Here is a 19226-nt window from a genome sequence, read left to right on the forward strand (position 1 = left end):
GTATAAACTGCCTCCTCCTCAACGGAAGTCGCTTCGTTACGGGAGGACCCCACAGAAGCGGGTCCTGTTAAATTGCAGTAAATCCTTCTCGATCCTTGGAAGGAAAAACAAAGCCGTGTGTGGTCCTTCAATCTTTTTTCAGCCACTTCTGCCAAACGCGTTTCGAGTGCCACGCACTCTTGTTCACTGACAAATGAAATCAAAGCGAGCGGCCATTTTTACATTGCTAACCACGTGATTAAATTAAACTACAAACAAAGTGCATTGAAAGACAGACTTGTAGTTCTTTGGTCAAACTGTTGCGTGAATGGTTGCAGGCACTCCCTTGTGCAAAAAAGATTGTTCCGAGTGCTTCCCACAAAAGGCAAACCCTTCAGTTTCAGATAATTCGGCCTGCCAGGTCAAGGGACAGCACCACCGCGATATCGCCAGCGGGTCCGTGGCTGTTTATTGGGGCAGCCGAATACGTGAGGAGCAGTTTTGCACCATGAGGAAGTCTCCTGCCACCTGTGACATCTCACTTACCTGCGTGTTTTAAAATATTTTTCCACAAAGAGGGACTACCAGACCCATGATGCTTTATGAGGCGGTGAGTGTGCTGCCGGCCCACAAGGTTGTGACTATGCTAATTAAATAAAGGGAAGCATCTGGTACCATGGCCTACGGATTTTGTAGTTTATGTACTTGAGTGTACATGTCACCTCAAGTACATTGGCAGCACTAAATTGCCTGTTTTCAATCGCATTTTGCCACATCTACGTGCGTTTGTCAACTCGGATTCTCCGTACCCTGTTGCCCAACATTTCAAAGCCATTCATTCCAACAAAATCTGTGACCTCAAATATTATGTCATCGGGGCAGTACCCCCCTCAATTCGTGGGGGTAACAGAGAAAAACAACTACATCAGTTAGAGTCCTCCTTCATTCTATTACTTGATACTAGAATGCCTAATGGAATGAACACGAGTGAAGATCTTCACAACTTTTTGTAAACATTTCTTATTCTGTTCTGTTGATTTTGCAGTATGTTAATAACACACTAACATCCATATCTATCTTTTTCACTGGCAGGCCTACATCACAGCATTAGTAATGCATTTAATTTTGTACGGTTATTTCATTTTTGACTTCACCCTCACCCTTTTCCCTCCCCTTTTTCTTTTGCCCCTCTTTTCTTAATTTCTTTTCTCTTCTCTTTTTTCAATGATATTACATTGTTTTACATTGAATCTTATCAACTTGTTATTTTGGGAGTATCATCAAGTCCATTCATCAGAAGAAATGAATCAATTTAGGATCTATTCTTCAAATCTAGTAACTTTTGTGATCAAATGGCAGTGTTAAAATCATTGGTCTCAAGCTTTTATTGGATATATATTATCTTTAGCATTATGGGGCACTTGCCATGATTTTTTTGCTGTCTTCACTTAATTTTGATCTTCATCAATTATAGGTCTGTTTTGGTTTAATATTTCAAATTCATGAATTTGGATTGAACATAAATGGTTAATTTGTACTTTTCTTATCTTCTATGATGTTATACTCCCTTATTTCAGTATGTTGTTTGTTTATTTTGAGTAACTTTCTGATTGGGTGAATCTGTCTTTTTAATGGGAGGTCCGGCACCAGCGCGTCATGTGATCAAGATCGCGAAGGCGATCGAAACGCGTCTGAGGCGGACACTCGTCTGATGGATTAAAAGGATTGGAAACTTTGAAATCGCTTGTGGTGCATTCTTTGGAAGATAACCTTGACTGTGGTCCGTACCTGTCTTAAAACCCCTCTAAGCACTTTTGGATCCCGCTTGTGAGTGGGACAATTCATTGCTTATTTTGATGAGGATTCCCTTGGAGGAGATCCAGGAGTACAGGATAGAAGCTTTTTCATCCATTCATGCTTAAAGTACAGACTCAAACTAATCCAGTTAGAATATAATTCCATGTTATAGTTTATTCTAACTCCTTAGTTTCATTGTAGCTGATCATAGTTGTTATATGTATCATAGTTAAATGTAAAACACTCCACTGTGGCCATATATGTGGTATAATAAATAATGTAAATGGAAGTACAAATTTCTCCATGTACACCGTATAGCTTTATGCAAGCATAAGGTAATAGTGTTTGAGAAGCAGTTGAAGCAGTACATGGTATTTGCCACTGTATGTCACTCCTTAATTGGATACTTAGCTTGTCTGCTGTCATTTCCTCTTTAGGTTTTTAATTGGAAGAGAAAAACCTGGAACTCAAAGTGAGGTAGCTCGCCTGATTAGTGAGACTTTGGAACAAGAACGATGTCAACAACAGATGTATGAACAACACTGCTCAGAAGGTAGTACAGGACAGGTAAGTGCCAGAATAAGTCTCCTTAGTCCTTAAAAATCGTAGCTTCTCGGGCAAACTGATTTAGCGAACGTGCACATTTCATAAGGAACCAGTTTTTATCATCACTGTGCCCTTCTGGATGTAAATCTTCATAGTTCACGCTTTTTGGATTTCTACATTATTTGAAGCCCATTTTTATTGGTGTTTTGCTAATTTTAATATATGTACATGATCAAAAGCTTTAGCATAGCCTTTTTATTGTTTCATTTCTTGTCTGCTAAAATTGATATGTACTACATTCCTTTGTTAGCAGTTGCTTTTTTGATTTAAATTCCACAAATGGCTTTTTTTCTAATTTGAAAGTGAAATCTTAGCGAATCAGGAGCAGAGAATACTTTCTTTACCCAAGATCTCCATTTCCTCACTAAGTAAGATATTTAACACTGAAAATCAAGAATATTAGAGGAATATTGTGTCACATGCTGAAATTAAAGTCCATCACTCCCTTTGCTTCTTAGTCTGAACTGCCTTCCTAAACTTAGTTTCAATCCCTATTTATGTGTACAGCATGGTTTCTCTAGCGGAGAATAGCCGTGAGACTCATTGGACCAGGCTGTCTTCAGGTTGAGGCCTGCACTTAGTGTTTCTATAGGAACTGATGCTCTGCATGTAGCACAAAGATGCACCAATAGATTACACTCCTAAGGCATTACCTCTGTGTGCCACAAAGATAAGTGAACAACACCTCATACCGTAGATTGCCTTCAGAAGTGAATTAGCCATGTCCGAAGCTAACGCCCATCCCCCAAAAGAGGCCATCTTGAGAACTAGAAGGAAATCTAGAAATGCTAGAGTAAATTGGAATGGAAAGAAATACTCTTTTGACCCTCCAGTCAAGTCACAAATTCCATGAGGCAGACTGGTATTGATGTATTTACTGTTCTGTACTGTTTTAGCTGCAGATTCCTCACCTTAGAACATTCCCCATATGTCAGACTGTATCTGGAAACTTTTAAGCAGACCCTCTGTGAGCCGGTAGGTGGCGCAGTGCCGCCCACATTGATGCTGTTTTGTTTCAGAAATGACGTGCAGCGCCTATATAGGTGTCCAAGGGGGCTTGGTCTCGCTGGCTGCAAGATGGCTTCACCTAGAGTGGGCTTTGTCGGGTGAGCGAACTGTCTGCCATAATCCAGGGTAAGACAACCTCCAGACGACACACCAAGCGTGGCTGTATCGGCTAAATCACTGGGTGTGCCTAGAACCCAGTAAGAGCAGGCTGTGCACCACAATACCAGAGATAACTAGGGACTAGCCAACACTAGTGGAAGCCGTGAGGCAGCTGCGTAGTCCACGAGAGACCCTGCCAAGACTGAGTGCTGTGCTGCCTGAGATATGGCATCTGGGTGGTGGACTACATGCAGTGTCTGGGGCCCACTCTGCATTACTGGCGTGCTGACATGGCCCAGATACAACTCGGGCATCGGCGAAGGCCCAGGACTACGCCCGGCAGAGGCGTGGCTGACGATAGGCCCGGAGTGAGGGCAGACTGATGACTCCAGGCTGCTGCAGATGACGTGCTGATACTGACTACTGGGGACCCGCTGTGAGCATCGGAGTGTGTAGAGGTGTTTCCGGCGCACTGTCATGGAAATAGCACTGCAGACTGCCTAGCCCTGAGCAATGCAAGACTCCCTGTGGGTGCCGCCACTGGGATTAGTAAAGTAAGGAGAAGGGACGGGTGGAAGAAGAGAACAATAGCAACTCAAAGTTTGCACCGCCATACATCGAGACCCTCCACGCCCCGGTCCTATAGGCCATCAGATTAACGCAAAGAGCTGGGCCGACAGGCCCACAAGACATAGAGGCCGTCTGCAGCAGCATTTAAGTCCTTTTGTGCATATAATCGCACTGTGGCGAGACGACTAGTACCGCAAACCCTGCTGCATAAGAGGTACCGATCCAACTGAGGAGATTGGCAAACCAGAGGTGCCCCTCGATACCCATGCCTACCACCAAGCTGATCTGGGTGAAGCAGAATAGAGCAACTGGTGTATTCCGAACTGGTAAGCCCCCACGGACCATAGCAACACTGTGCGAGAAGCCTGTAACCTGAAGGGACAGCACAGCAGAGGCCAACACTGATCAGTAAGGAGACGAGGCAAGTGGGTGTGGGAGGAGGACAGCAACAGCGGAGAGATCCCACCATCACACACCCGAGGGCTCCCCCACCTCCCCCCCCCCCCCCCCCCCCCCCGAACCATCGGTTATCAGATCCTGCGAGTGGTACTGATCCCATGAGACAATGGCTCATTGTGACAGTAACTAAGGCCTCGTTGGATACCTAGCCGGACCGAGCTAGGTCAGTACACCTTGCCGGGTGGCCCCCGCTGCACAAGGAATTAATCAGCCAAACGTAGCGAATTCTGATATGTAAATCATACCAGGCTTTGGGAGTGAAGTAGAAAGGCCCGGATCCTGAATCTCATTCTGCGTATGCAGGGGATGTGTGTGAATAGGAGTCTGGTTGGGCAGAAGTGTCTGCTAGGTATGTGGAAGTTAATGTGATTGGGGTAGATGGGGTCTTTGTTGTGCAAGGCTATGTATGTTTGTGTGAGAAGTTTGAAGAGTGCCCGTTTGTGGTTGGGGAGCTATTGAAGGCCTTTGAGGTGCCGCTGGTAGCTGAATTTTGTATGGTCTGGAGTCTTCTGGTCAGTTGTGCATTGATTGCTATGTAGAGTGCATTGCCGTAGTCCAGCTTGCTGGTGATTTGGACCTTGGTGACTATTTTGAGGGTGTTGAAGGGAAAGCCACTTGAAAATCTTCTTGAGCATTTTCCATGTGTGGAAACGGGATGTATAGACTGCATTCATCTGGACTGTCAGTGAGCTAGTTGTCGACTATTATTCTAGGGTGCTTCACGTGGGTGGTTAGGTTGGGGTGGTTGTGGTTCCGAGATCAGCATGCCAACAGATGGTGTCCCATAGCGAGGTGTCTTTAGAGAAGATGACTACTTCCTTCTGTCTGTGTTGAGCTTGAGACAGTTGGTTTTCATCCATCTGGTGACTTCGAACAAGCAGGTGGAGATGTTGGTTCAGCTGTTTGATATTTTGACTGAGCAGGAGACGATGAGCTGGGTGTCGTCTGCGTAGGATATACAGTTCATTCAGTGGGGTGTGAATGATGCTGGTGAGCGGGGCCATGTAGGCATTGAACATTGAATAGCTTTGGACTGATCAAGAATCCTTGTGGCACTCCGCAGATGAGTTTGGCGGGGCCGAGGTAAGAGGAGTCAGGCTAACTGACTGGGTGCACCCTGTGAGGAAAGAGAAAATCCATTGCAAGCTGGTCTCTGATTGACGGCATTGCGTAGGGGTTGGATGAGGATAGGATGGGAGACTGAAGGTGGTGGATTTAGCCAGAAGGATGAGAACAGCTGTGTCTCCTCTGTTAATGATCAGTCGTATGTCATCCATGGCAGCGATGAAGGCAATTTCAGTGCTGTGGTTGGGTTTGAAGACTGATTTGGTGGTGTCATGAAGGTGGTTGTTGAGTGGACGGCTTAATGTTTGTTCATGATCTTCATTATATCAATCAAGGGGAGGGAAATAGAAGAGGCTGTGATCCATTCGGCTTCCAGCAAATTAGTAATGTTAAAAGGGAATGGATCACTTGTAGCTGGCACCAAGGTTCGGATAGTTGTTTCCGATATTGGTAAAAAACCCTCATTCACGTAAGATAGTTCGTAGGCGGTATATCTTGGTTCTCCGCCTTGATATTTAGATACGTGACCGCATCATCATAGGGTTTTTCCCATGCTTCCTCCAACCCGGAGGGAACCACTGGCCGTTCCAGTAGTGATCAGGGAAAAAAAAGAGGGGAGTACAAAAAAGGGTGAGAAGTGCTCAGGTGTTGTGATTGGTTAAAAAGTTCCTCTAGCTACCTATATTCAATTTTATTCCATTAGGTGCAGGGAAAAAGGATAAAAAACAGCTAGTTGCAGAAAGGACATGTGATGTATCCGCTGCAGTTTTAGTCTGAGTGGTCGGTCGACATGTTTCAGCCCCTAAAGTGCCCAGAAGGGTCGAGGGGCTTTCTTCAGGACCTCAGGTGAAGTGGGATTGGATAGTATCCAATAGCAGGTGGAAGTTCCAATGTTAATTACATGGACTTCTGAAGGGTTAATACCTAGGTATAGGGGGGAAGGAGGAGAGGTAGACAGAAATGTCCTGAGTTAGTATAAGGAGGACGAAGTTGTTAAATGGTCTAGCTGAAATCGCAATACATAAGCAAATATAAATGGCAAATCTTTAGATACATATTGATACACATCTTTAACCAGCAAGTGGAGATTCGAACCGTCTCTATTATAGACAGGTGAGTTACGAGAAAAATAATAAAAATAAAAATAAAATGTGGTTGAAATTAAGATTTAAAAGTTAGCACAGATAGTATTAGGAACGTGGGTGCAAACTCGCTAGAAGCAGATTGTTCTGTTGTGAAATTAGTGATTAATGGGGATTGTTAATTTTTACAATTGATGCCCTTAGGTAATGATCATGTTACACCCAGGTCGTCGTAAAGCGTAAGTTCGTGCAAATGTGGTTGGATAACGAGGGGGAGAGCTGCCTCGGTTGGTTAGAGCTCTTAGTGAATGTTGCACGATGTGAGGCAGGAAGAAATATGTACCCTGGGTCGCGTTAGTCAGAAACATTAAGTTAATGCAGATAGTCAACCACAAATAGATAGCGAGGCACATAAAGAAGTTGCTGCTCATACGCTCCGGTACGTGGCGTACGCAAAGTAAATACCTTGGGGGTTCCGATTCAGAACTCAGTGGCGCGAAACAGGCAGCGATATTACTGTTGGAGAAAGAAAATAAATACAAACAATGTAGAGCATATCATGGTGCTCAGTAACGTTACGTGTCTTCTGTGGCGTTCCTCGTACCGCGGCTCCGGTGCAGTCACGACTTGTGCTGGCACTGATTTTCTGTTTACGTGACGTGCCCGGAAGGCGGGATTTAAGTACCATAGAGGAAAGACTGTTCGTGTGCGGTAGTGTCAAAAAACTTTATTGAACTAGTGGATGTTGGAAACCACGAGTATCAAAAAATTGAGATACTTAAAGCGAGAGTCAATGCCAAAAAGTATATTTAAGTACAGGTGATCGTAGTAGATGTGTGGCTAAATAAGGCAGTATTGATATTGAATAAATGAGCAAGAGTACTCATGTATAATATTCTGACATATTGGTGCCTCGAGATGCAAATAGCTCCTGGTTGGCATATGAAGAAGAGGATATGCATGTTCGTATTCTGACCTCCCGATTCGGGACGTCACGTAAACAGGAAATCAGTGCCAGCACAAGTCGTGACTGCACCGGAGCCGCGGTACGAGGAACGCCACAGAAGACACGTAACGTTACTGAGCACCATGATATGCTCTACATTGTTTGTATTTATTTTCTTTCTCTAACAGTAATATCGCTGCCTGTTTCGCGCAACTGAGTTCTGAATCGGAACCCCCAAGGTATTTACTTTGCGTACGCCACGTACCGGAGCGTATGAGCAGCAACTTCTTTGTGCCTCGCTATCTATTTGTTGTTGACTGTCTGCATTAACTTAATGTTTCTGACTAACGCGACCCAGGGTACATATTTCTTCCTGCCTCACATCGTGCAACATTCACTAAGAGCTCTAACCAACCGAGGCAGCTCTCCCCCTCGACCTCGTTATCCAACCACATTTGCACGAACTTACGCTTTACGACGACCTGGGTGTAACATGATCATTACCTAAGGGCATCAATTGTAAGAATTAACAATCCCCATTAATCACTAATTTCACAACAGAACAATCTGCTTCTAACGAGTTTGCACCCACGTTCCTAATACTATCTGTGCTAACTTTTAAATCTTAATTTCAACCACATTTTATTTTTATTATTATTATTTTTCTCATAACTCACCTGTCTATAATAGAGACGGTTCGAATCTCCACTTGCTGGTTAAAGATGTGTATCAATATGTATCTAAAGATTTGCCATTTATATTTGCTTATGTATTGTGATTTCAGCTAGACCATTTAACAACTTCGTCCTCCTTATACTAACTCAGGACGTTTCTGTCTACCTCTCCTCCTTCCCCCCTATACCTAGGTATTAACCTTTCAGAAGTCCATGTAATTAACATTGGAACTTCCACCTGATATTGGATACTATCCAATCCCACTTCACCTGAGGTCCTGAAGAAAGCCCCCCGACCCTTCTGGGCACTTTAGGGGCTGAAACATGTCGACCGACCACTCAGACTAAAACTGCAGCGGATACATCACATGTCCTTTCTGCAACTAGCTGTTTTTTATCCTTTTTCCCTGCACCTAATGGAATAAAATTGAATATAGGTAGCTAGAGGAACTTTTTAACCAATCACAACACCTGAGCACTTCTCACCCTTTTTTGTACTCCCCTCTTTTTTTTTCCCTGATCACTACTGGAACGGCCAGTGGTTCCCTCCGGGTTGGAGGAAGCATGGGAAAAACCCTATGATGATGCTGTCACGTATCTAAATATCAAGGCGGAGAACCAAGATATAACGCCCACGAACTATCTTACGTGAATGAGGGTTTTTTACCAATATCGGAAACAACTATCCGAACCCTGGTGCCAGCTACAAGTGATCCATTCCCTTTGATTATTACTAATGTTCATGATCTTCTCCATGACTTTTGCCAGAGTGTATGGCGCGCATGGTTGCTGTGGTTTATTGATTGATGGAGGGCCAGGTGGTCAGGGTGGTTGGTGTTGTAAGTCATGGGAAGGACTGCTGCGAGGGTGGAGGGGGAAGAGAGGGTTGTCTTACGGCTCAAGTTGTCTTAGATCCTGGAGATCTTGCTGCTGAAGAGGCATAGCTTGGTGCAGATGTCTTGTGAAGAAGTGATCTTGGTGGAGCGTGCTGCCGAATAAGTGAAATCTTTCACCATGTAAAGGTTTCCTTGGCACAGTGTGTGCTGTTTTTGATGTCTAGTGAAGGTGAATTGTTTGGTGGCACTGATGTGTTTATAGTATCATTTGAGGGCTGATCTGTAGTTGCTCCTGTCTGTGACATCCTGGCTTTGTCTCCATCTTCATTCTAGCTGTTTGCAGTGGAGCATGGTGAGTTTGAACTGTTCTATGTACCAGCTTGTTTGCCGTCTGGCTCTGTCCTTGGTGGTCTTGAGTAGGGCCATGATGTCTGTGTAGGAGGTGATCTAGGTGTTGAAGCTGGAGATTCATAGAGGTCAATAAGGTATTGCAGTCAGTGGTGTGGCTGCTCTGAGGTACAGGATTCTTCTGGGATCTTGGTTCAATCATATTGTGAGTTTTGGTGATGGCATTTCTCCAGTGCAGTGTTTGAATGGATGAGGACATGGTTGGACCATGTGATTGGGCAATGGCCTAGTCCACTGTCAAGTCATTGAAGCTAGCGAAGATGGGGTTTGGTTGCTGGTCCTGGTGGTTGGCTGTGTTTAGGTCAGTGAGGTCCTGTAATGACAAACTTTAGATCTCCCCTGGACCAAGGAATGTACTGTCACTTTCCCAAAGAGAGAATATTAGTTCCAAACTTATGGCATATAACATATACACAGCACTTCCTAAGGTGGGCAAATTTTCAACACTCCCCCAAAGGCAAGAAAACAATAATTTGCGCATCACTTGTTAGGATTAGACCAACTTCCTATAACACAATTACCTGCTAGAAGGGAATTCACCCATCCTTCTACAACAGAATACTTGGCCAAGAAGAGTCCACACCTCCTGCTACAAGGAAAAGACGAATTGGTATATTTGGGATGTATTTATTTGTAAATAGCACCACACAGTAAGCCAAATGCACCTATCATATCAGACTCTAACATATCAATAGTATGATTGAAACCCAATCAAGGCAAATATATATGTAGAAATATATATATGTATGGATATAAGAATCAGAAAATAAGGAGAGAATCAGTAAAGAATCAAGAGACAGTAGCAGAGACACCTCACCTAATGCTCCATCATTTCACCCCACTTTGTTCAAGGGGAGTCCATTGCTTGAACTGGGCGAAAGCTCAGAGGTGACACCACTTTCCGCGACAACACGTCTGCTCCACGGATGAACTTCCACCAAGCCAGTGTAGACTCCCCTTTTTAATACACATTCAAAACACAGCGAAGCTTCTAGCAAACTCCACCCCTAGTTCTCATGAGAGCCCGTACCAGCCTGCTTCAAGGACAGAGCACTGGTTGATCAGGCCCTTCCAATTTTTTTTTTAAACAAATTTTATTAGTTCATTGAACAAAATGCAATCAATCCCCGTCCCCCATAGTCCGCCCCCCAGCCAATTCAGGACATCTTGCAATAACCATCCCAGCACATAAGCTACATCTGTACAGCATTCACCCCAATAATGTCCGTTCTACTAGGTAGTGCATCCACAGGAGTAATCCACCATGAGTGTGCGAGATAGCCAAAATAGCCCCCACCCCATCCCCCAACACCCCCCCCAACCAGCCCCTCCTCCCTACCCACCCACCCAAGCATGTCGCCAGTACCTATCAGAAGTACATGTACATCAAAATCGCAGTCATCACCCGTCGAGTCCGCCTCTCGGGAATCCCAACAGAGAGTACCTCCAGAGCAGAGGGGGGAAGCCCTGCAGAGGGCGCTCAAGGAACCGGGGCCCCGTCATCCCCCACCGGATCTCCCCCATCTCCCACAACCGAACATTTGAACAAGTCCAGGAGAGCCATCCATGCCCGGGCCCATTCATGCGATCTTTCATTGTCACTGCGTCGAGCCAAACATAATCTATAAATCCCCTCACTTCCCGCCCATTTCTCCATTTCCCTAGCCCACCGTAAAAAATTAGGGCCCTGCCGCGCCTTCCAATGAGAAGTAATCTCCCGCTTGGCCAGGACCAGCCCTAGATCAAGAAACCTACTGGTGACCTTAGTCTTTGCTGTATGCGGAAATCCATGTAGCAAGCATACCCCCGGGCCTACCTCCAAGTCCCTCTCAGTCACCGTCAGTAGTACCGCCGCCACTTCCTCCCAAAACCCAGTCACCTGCGGGCAATCCCAGAGCATGTGTAGAAAAGTCGCCCCACTATAACCACATCGGGGATCAGGCCCTTGCTATGACTACAAGTCAAACCATGTACATTCCTCTGATAAGAACCAGTTCTCTCTAGTCAGTAAAATGAGAAAAACAGGAGGAAAGAGCAGACCATGCCCTCCCCACTTTGCAGCTTCGTGCAGGCACAGAAAATGGCTTCAGAGTTAGTTAAGCCATGCACACACAGGCCCAAAGCAGGATGGAATTGAAAAGCAAGATGACCTGAGACCATGTCAAAGGAGCACCTATAATTCTCATCCACACAACTTACAAGTCCCACTGTGCACACAGAAAAGTTTGAAGCAAGGTAAAGTCAGAAGGCAGAATGACATTAGACCACGTCAAAGCCAATAGGTCAAAGTCATAATTCACCTAACCCAAATAACATTATACACTTAATCCCTCAGTATACAACATTGAGCACATGTGTGCACCACCACCCACAGCACTGCACCTCAACATCCCATACCTTCTATTCTTGGAAAGACTATTCCACTAAAAGGCAGAAGAAAAGCAGGCATATGCAAACCCATCCTACATTAAGGCTAAGGTAACATAACACACTTAAGTCAGCACAGAATGGTGGTGGTTGAGGGTCATCATAGGGTGTCAGACCACAAAAGTGGCTGATTCACCACAGGTCCTCCAGGTGAAAGTTGAGGTCGACGAGGAGTGATAGTGGAGGAGAAGTGGCAGGTGGAGCAGGAAAACCTTTGAAGGGACAGCAGCACTGAGGTGCGCGCTCAGGGTGAATAGGGAAGCGGGGCAGTGGCAGTGGTGGACAGGAAGAAAACCTGGCACAGGGTGCGGGTGGGCGCAGACAGATGCTGAAGGGCTTGCATTTGGCTGATCAGCGGTACGTATGTGCTGGGGCAGCCATTAAGTTAGAGGTTGAACTTTGGGGCAGTGGGTGGGACTAATCAAACAGGGAGGGAGCATGGTGCAGGAGAGGAGGCGGAACATCCCACCAGCTGACCAGAAAGGCACAAAGGATAGCACAACAGCTGGAAAAAGGAAGAAGAGGAGGTAAGAGCACTTGAGAGGGCTGAAACTAAATGAGGCCAAAAGGGGGCAAACATTAAAAAAAAAGGCAGAGAGAAATGTTTAAGGATGAAAGGCAACAGCACGGAAGATTGGCAAAGTATGAATAGAAAAGAGTGCTAGATGCAAAGAAAAGCGGCAGAGAGTGAGAGAATGAAAAAAACACCAAAAAATGTCGAAGGTAGAATGAGAAATTCATAAATCAGTGACAAAGAATGAATGAGAAAAGTGCATAGAGAAGCGGCAAGGAACGAATGAGAAAGAACGAGTGTGGCACAGAAAAAGGAAAGTGTAAGAAATCCTCAAAGCAGCAGAGTTTAAAGGAGGAAAAAAATCTGAAAGCTGAAAAGGAGGTCAAAGGCAAAAAGGCAGAGAAAGTGGTGAACCAAGAGAGGGCAAACAAATGAGAGAGAAGCAGACGGTCATGAAGAGAGAGAGGTCGAGGCAGGGAGACTTGTAACTGCACTGGAGCTGGGTTGAAAGGGCTGGCCTGGTCAGAGGACTGGGGCACAGTGGCCAAGCGTCTGAGGGTGTGTAAAGAGTAAAGAAAGAAACTGATGGTGAGCATGGGTGACGCTTACTTGCGGCTCTGTTCTACATTTCCAGGGCAGATGAAGTCTGCACATAACTGCACAGCGCCATCTACCTGCGAGCAGGGGCAGTGCTGGTTAAAATCTTCTTGATACTGTCTGGCGCCTGGGGATATTTTAAAAGTGAGGACTCTTCAGTTAGTCTCCATCAGAGAAAGTGTAACCAAAGGTAGTATGATGTGCTTGAACCAAAAAAACATTTCTTACCTGCTGGGAGATATACTGAAACAGGAAATTATAGAGCTGGTAGGGTAGGTAAACTCGTTAGAATTTAAAGTCCGGGAATAAAATGTGAACTGTAAAGAGATAGAACTATGTCAGCGAGTCAAGACTCGTAGATCAGATCAGCGCTCCACTACCTAAAATTCAAATCTTAACCTTAATACATCAAACACTGCTGCAAGCAATTAGTTTTTTTGAAAAAGTCCCATTAATTGATGAAGTGCATGCTTTCTTAATTCCTATGCAAATCGCTGAGCCACTAAATGCCATTTTGTGGTGTTGTGCCTGTTTCCAGAATGACAGTTTGCGTTTCTGATTTTTATTTTTTTTAACAGTTGTTTTAATATATTTATTAGGATGATGATTTTGATGATGATGAAGATGTTCTTGAAAATGGTGAAAACTTGGTTGAAGTTTTTTATCTTTCTGAAAATGAAGATCTGCAAATGCCACAGGATATGGACTCTGCCCAATTTGCTCTCAAATTTAAAGAGGTAATTTATTTTTTACAAGAACAAATCCACAAGTTGGAGCCTTTGGCAAAAGAACTCTTACCTAAAGATGAGAAAAATAGAAACAAATCATACTTCTCCCTCCCTGGGCCTTCATTCAATTATTTTTTTAATTTATAGTGGTGATATTAACTATTTACAATTTGTGGCTGACAAGCACCACAAGTAATCAACCTCAAAAGCTCATCCCATACTGATGTGGGGTGATTGATTGGTTCAGTGCACACGCCATTTGGTAGCAAAGTGCAAGTGTGTGTTTTGCATAATGGACATTTCCAGGTGGTTTTCTCTGGCAAAACCTATTTATCTCCTTTTTCAGACCTTCACTTAGCACCACCTAAAAAGTTTGACCGAAGGTTGAGAGAAATAGATTGTTTTTCATCCATATGAGCAGCATCCTCGATGTTTATTTAAAAAAAAAAAAAAAACATTTCTCCACTTGCTTTTTTAATTAAATTAGAACATATTTGGAGCTTTAAAATAATCCTATGATACAGTGGTGCTTTATCAAACCAACCAGCTATAGCAGGCTTCGCCAACGAGTAGCTTGTGATCTATGGGTAGCTCTCCAGCTACCTATAAGTAGCTCTCTTTTGTGCAGCCCAGTCTACTAAATTAGAAGCTTTAACTTAGTTGTGTTTAATATATGTATATCAAAGCTGTTAATATATGTATATCAAAACTCTCAATCATGTATTAAAGCAAAAACAATTATTTTCAGAACTGATTTTCAAAATATATAATCTTGCAACATGGTGAGGCATATTGGTCATATTATCAGATTGCTGCCAGGTGCATTGCAACTACAGTTGTCCGTTTCCACAGTATTTCTGGAAATTCTTCCAGAGGCACTGAAGTAATCATGGCTTACAAGCTTACATAGGGTGTACCACTAATGTATTCTGGTCTGATGCTGTCTCCATTACAATATTAGTAACTCTGGATGTTTTTTCATTTACAGAAAAGGTTGGAGATCCTGGTGCTATAGAATGTGTCAGAACAGTGTGCATGTTATGAGTTAATATTAAGAGTACTCCGTTTAAGAAACTTGAAGAGAATTTTGCAGTAACAGTATGGAACAAAGCTCTTTCATTCCCAACGGAATGAGTGAGCCTACTGCAACAAGCAAAGGTGAAAAAATATTTCCCAAAAGATGCTTTCTGTTTGAAGCATTTAAAGGAACCCCAGCCTAAAATGTGTTTGCATTTCAGAATCCTGTCTCCGGCCTTGAGTCACCAAAGGTTCTTGCTCTGTAAACTGATTATGCTGCCCATCACTGGTGTGGCACAAATCAGCTTTCAGCTTGTACTTCCAGTTTTTGGCATTCCCTTTTTTTGCCTACTTTTAGAAACTCTGCCTTATCTTTTTTTGTTTCAGTAGTTGTGCATCTCTTTGGCTTGTACTGTGTATAACTGTTTTCAACAAATACATTTGGTTGATGAATATTCTTTGCCACTCATGTAATTACACATTCTGCATTTTGGCTTCAAGAACCGTTTTCCTCTATGTCCTTGTGCATTCAGTTTCCAAATTTAGCTGATATCTCTGAGGTTCTGACTCCTCTAGTTGTTGAGTAAGAATCTGCCACGAAAGGCAGCCATAGTTTGTTGTGGGACGCTTGCTTACATGTGTGGATGAAAGATGTATTGTGCTGGTCACCTTGCGATCCACAATGCTTGCCAGGGACTTCCCTCCCTCTGTTCATGTGTTTTTGAGGCATATGAGCTGCAGATTGTACACTTTTGCATAGATCGCCATCTAGTGTTGGGCTCGGATGCTTGCACCTTGTTGTCTTGGAAGAAGTCTTTTGTAGTCACGAGATAGGTGACTCCTCCCTTGGACGATAGTGCGCATGGGCATCGACTCCCATCTTCAGATCGTTTTTTTCCGCCATTTGGTTCGGATGTAATTTGCTGCGCTCCGGGTCGACGTTGTTCGATTCCCCTTAGACGCGCAAAAAACTCCCACCGGTATTGTATAGATCGCGAATCCCATTCCACGTGCATCCGGTTTCGAAGACCTTCTCGAGTCCAGTCGTCGACGTGGGCCGATCAACGCCATCAACCAGCATATGAAAAGGACTCAATTAAAAAAATGCAAGTGTGGGGCTAAATTCCCACACACACATCTCCACGCGGTCTGCAACCTGTGTCTTTCGCCAGATCACAAGAGTCAACGCTGCCAGGCCTGTGACTCATTCAGATCCAAAAAGACTATACGTGATCGCTGGGCCCAACGACACAAAATGTCCAGGTCAACCGCTCCGGCGCCGGACAACATCTTCGAGGCAGGCTCCGATGATCCAGACGCGGGAGACGAACAAACATTGATCAAACATGCCCCTGATATTTTCAAAGACCCAGTTAGGGCCAAAGTTATTAACCCTAGAATAGAGAAAAAGTACAAGCCAGCTCCAAGTGACCCAGCTTACATTAAAGGCTCCCTCTAGATTCCTTGGTTGTAGCAAATGCCCGTAAACAGGCAAATTCCCAAACCACAAGTTACTCGATGCATCGGGCAAAGAGTTGCATCTCAAGCTGCAAATTATTGTTGTATTGCCAATTCACAAGCGTTACTAACAAGGTACGACAGGGCCCACTATGGTAAGCTTGAAAAACTCATTCAATACCTGCCAGACGTGCATAAAACCAAGGCAAACAACCTTATACAAGAGGGAAAGTTAATCACGAATACCTCAGTGTGCACTTGAGGCAGCAGATACAGCATCCCGCACAATAAACACGAGTGTGTTACTGCGTAGACGTGCATGGTTACGCATCTCTGGTTTTAAGCAGGAAGTGCAGTCTACCATCCTCAATCGACCCATAGATCAGGAACACTTGTTTGGACCCACTGTGGACACATCTTTGGAAAAGATGAAAAAGGACACAAACAGCCAAATCCATGGGGGCTCTACAGACAACAGCTACTAGAGGGTCCTTTTGTCGCTCCTTCTATGGGGCCCCTCAAAATCCATTGGCACTGACACCGCCTCATCCAATTACAAAAATCCCACCCACACCTCCCCTAATAGAGGTTATTCTAGAAGAAATTAGAGAGGCAATAACAGAGGGAGAGGACGCGGGTCTAACACCCGCAGCTCCCCCACCACAAAACAGTGACTTCCCTCCACTTCCCCCAGACCATTCCATTCCAGTCGGGGGAAGACTATCACAGTTTCTACCTGTGTGGAACTCCATCACCACAGACAGGTGGGTAAGACAGATTATCCAGTATGGTTACTGCCTGGAACTTACTGCTACCCCCAAACATGCCACCCAAACAGTGTCCCATGTCCACGGAACATCTAACGCTTCTCAAACAAGAGGTTCTCTCAATGCTTCAAAAACATGCAATAGAACCAGTTCCCCTACAGCATCAGGAAACAGGGGTGTATTCACTGTACTTTCTAATCCCCAAAAAAGACGGCTCCCTCAGACCAATATTGGACCTCAGGCCCCTAAACTTCTGCATTCAGTCAGATCATTTTCACATGATCACTCTTCAGCAAGTCCTTCCCCTGCTTCAACAAGGCGACTTTCTTGCCATATTAGATCTCAAGGACGCCTACTTCCATATTCCTATACACCCTGCTCACAGAAAATATCTAAGGTTCACAGTGGACGGCCAACACTATCATTTCAAGGTCCTGCCATTTGGAGTAACAGCACCCAGGGTCTTCACAAAGTGTCAGGCGGTAGTAGCCGCGCTCTTGTGAAGACAACACATTCATGTGTTCCCATACCTCGACGACTGGCTAATAAAAGCCAAGTCACACAGGCAGTGTGTACAGCACACCTACCAATAAATTCAGCTGCTCCACAATTTGGGGTTCACAATATACTACACCAAATCCCACCTGCAGCCCTCCTACATTAATCAGTATCTAGGGGCCACAATAAACACTTTCAAAGCTTGGGCATACCCCAATCCAGCCAGAATAGCCAGTATTCAAACCCTCATCAAAACGTTTCAGCCTCAACACTCTCTTCCAGCTCGAGTGTTTATGCAGCTAGCAGGAATGAGGGCCTCTTGCATTTTCATTGTCCCTCACGCAAGACTTCAGATGCGCCCTTTACAAGAGTGCTTAGCACAGCAATGGAACCAGGCTCAAGGTCAACTTACAGATCTTGTGTTGGTGGACAGCCGCACACATCACTCTCTGCAGTGGTGGAACACACAAAACCTATCCAAAGGGCGGCCGTTCCTAGAGCCAATTCCACAGATAGTGCTAACATCAGACCCATCCCTCACCAGCTGGGGAGCCCACCTCCTAAACCACACAGTCCAGGGCAAATGGACCACTCAACAAAGAGTGCTCCACATCAATCACTTAGAATTACTAGCAATATTTCTGGCGCTAAAATCATTCCAACCACATCTCCTCAACAAAACTGTCCTAGTCCGGACGGACAACATGACAGCAATGTATTACATACAGAAACAGGGAAGAACACACTCATTGCAGCTTTCTCAACTAGCGCAACACATGGCGATGGGCCATGCCGCAAAACATACATCTCCTAGCAGAACATCTTCCAGGAGTACACAATCAAATTGCAGATCTGCTCAGTCGGCAGACACACCAATTTCACGAATGGGAACTTCAGCCACAGATTCTTTAACCATTTTTCCAAATGTGGGGCCACCCAGACATAGATCTGTTTGCCACACACAAACGCAAAATGCCCAACCTTCGCCGCCAGGTTTCCACACCCGTCGTCCAAGGGCAATGTGATATGAATGAACTGGTCAGGCAGATTTGCGTACGCTTTTCCGCCACTCTCACTCATTCCCCTAGTAGTACGCAAGCTCAGGCAACAGTTTCTCAAAATGATCCTCGTCGCTCCCGCATGGAGACGGCAACCGTGGTTCACCACACTTCTAGAACTCTCAGTGGTTCCACACCAAAAACTGCGTCTCTCCCTGAAACTACTAACACAGAACCATGGAGCCATAAGACACCCCGATCCAGGTAATCTGAATCTCGCAATCTGGCTCCTGAAGTCCTAGTGTTTGGATACCTTAACCTTCCACAGGACTGTATGAACATCATTAAAGAAGCTAGACGCCCTACTACTGGAGCCTGTTATGCAGCAAAATGGAAAAGATTTGTTATTTACTGTAATCATAATATTGACCCACTGGATGCTTCAATCCAGAACATCATTTGCTATTTGTTGCATTTATAAACATGTAATCTAGCATATTCATCCATAAAATTACATCTAGCAGCTCTTGCCGCTTACTTACGAACCAGACAACACTTGTCCCTGTTTTGAGTACCTGCAATTAAAGCTTTTATGGAAGGCCTTTAAAGCGTAATTCCTCCCAGATTACCACCCTTTCCGGTGTGGAACTTGAACATTGTCCTTACTAGGCTCATGGGTCCACTATTTGAACC

The 19226-nt window shown here is 44.6% G+C and overlaps 1 protein-coding gene across 4 annotated transcripts in view; it reads left to right on the plus strand.

Moving 5' to 3' along the window:
* Nucleotides 1–19226, plus strand: part of LOC146861186 (neurabin-1-like) — a 611401-nt gene that overhangs the window by 304200 nt on the left and 287975 nt on the right. For all 4 annotated transcript variants that reach the window (XM_085645289.1, XM_085645286.1, XM_085645285.1 and 1 more), the window contains exons 5-6: nt 2214–2343; nt 13667–13804. In XM_085645289.1, the coding sequence (XP_085501415.1) occupies nt 2214–2343; nt 13667–13804 (268 nt within the window). The remainder of the gene's footprint in view (nt 1–2213; nt 2344–13666; nt 13805–19226) is intronic.

The sequence above is a fragment of the Triturus cristatus genome, chromosome 3_1 (assembly GCF_964204655.1).
Source record: "Triturus cristatus chromosome 3_1, aTriCri1.1, whole genome shotgun sequence".
Classification (NCBI taxonomy): Eukaryota; Metazoa; Chordata; class Amphibia; order Caudata; family Salamandridae; genus Triturus; species Triturus cristatus.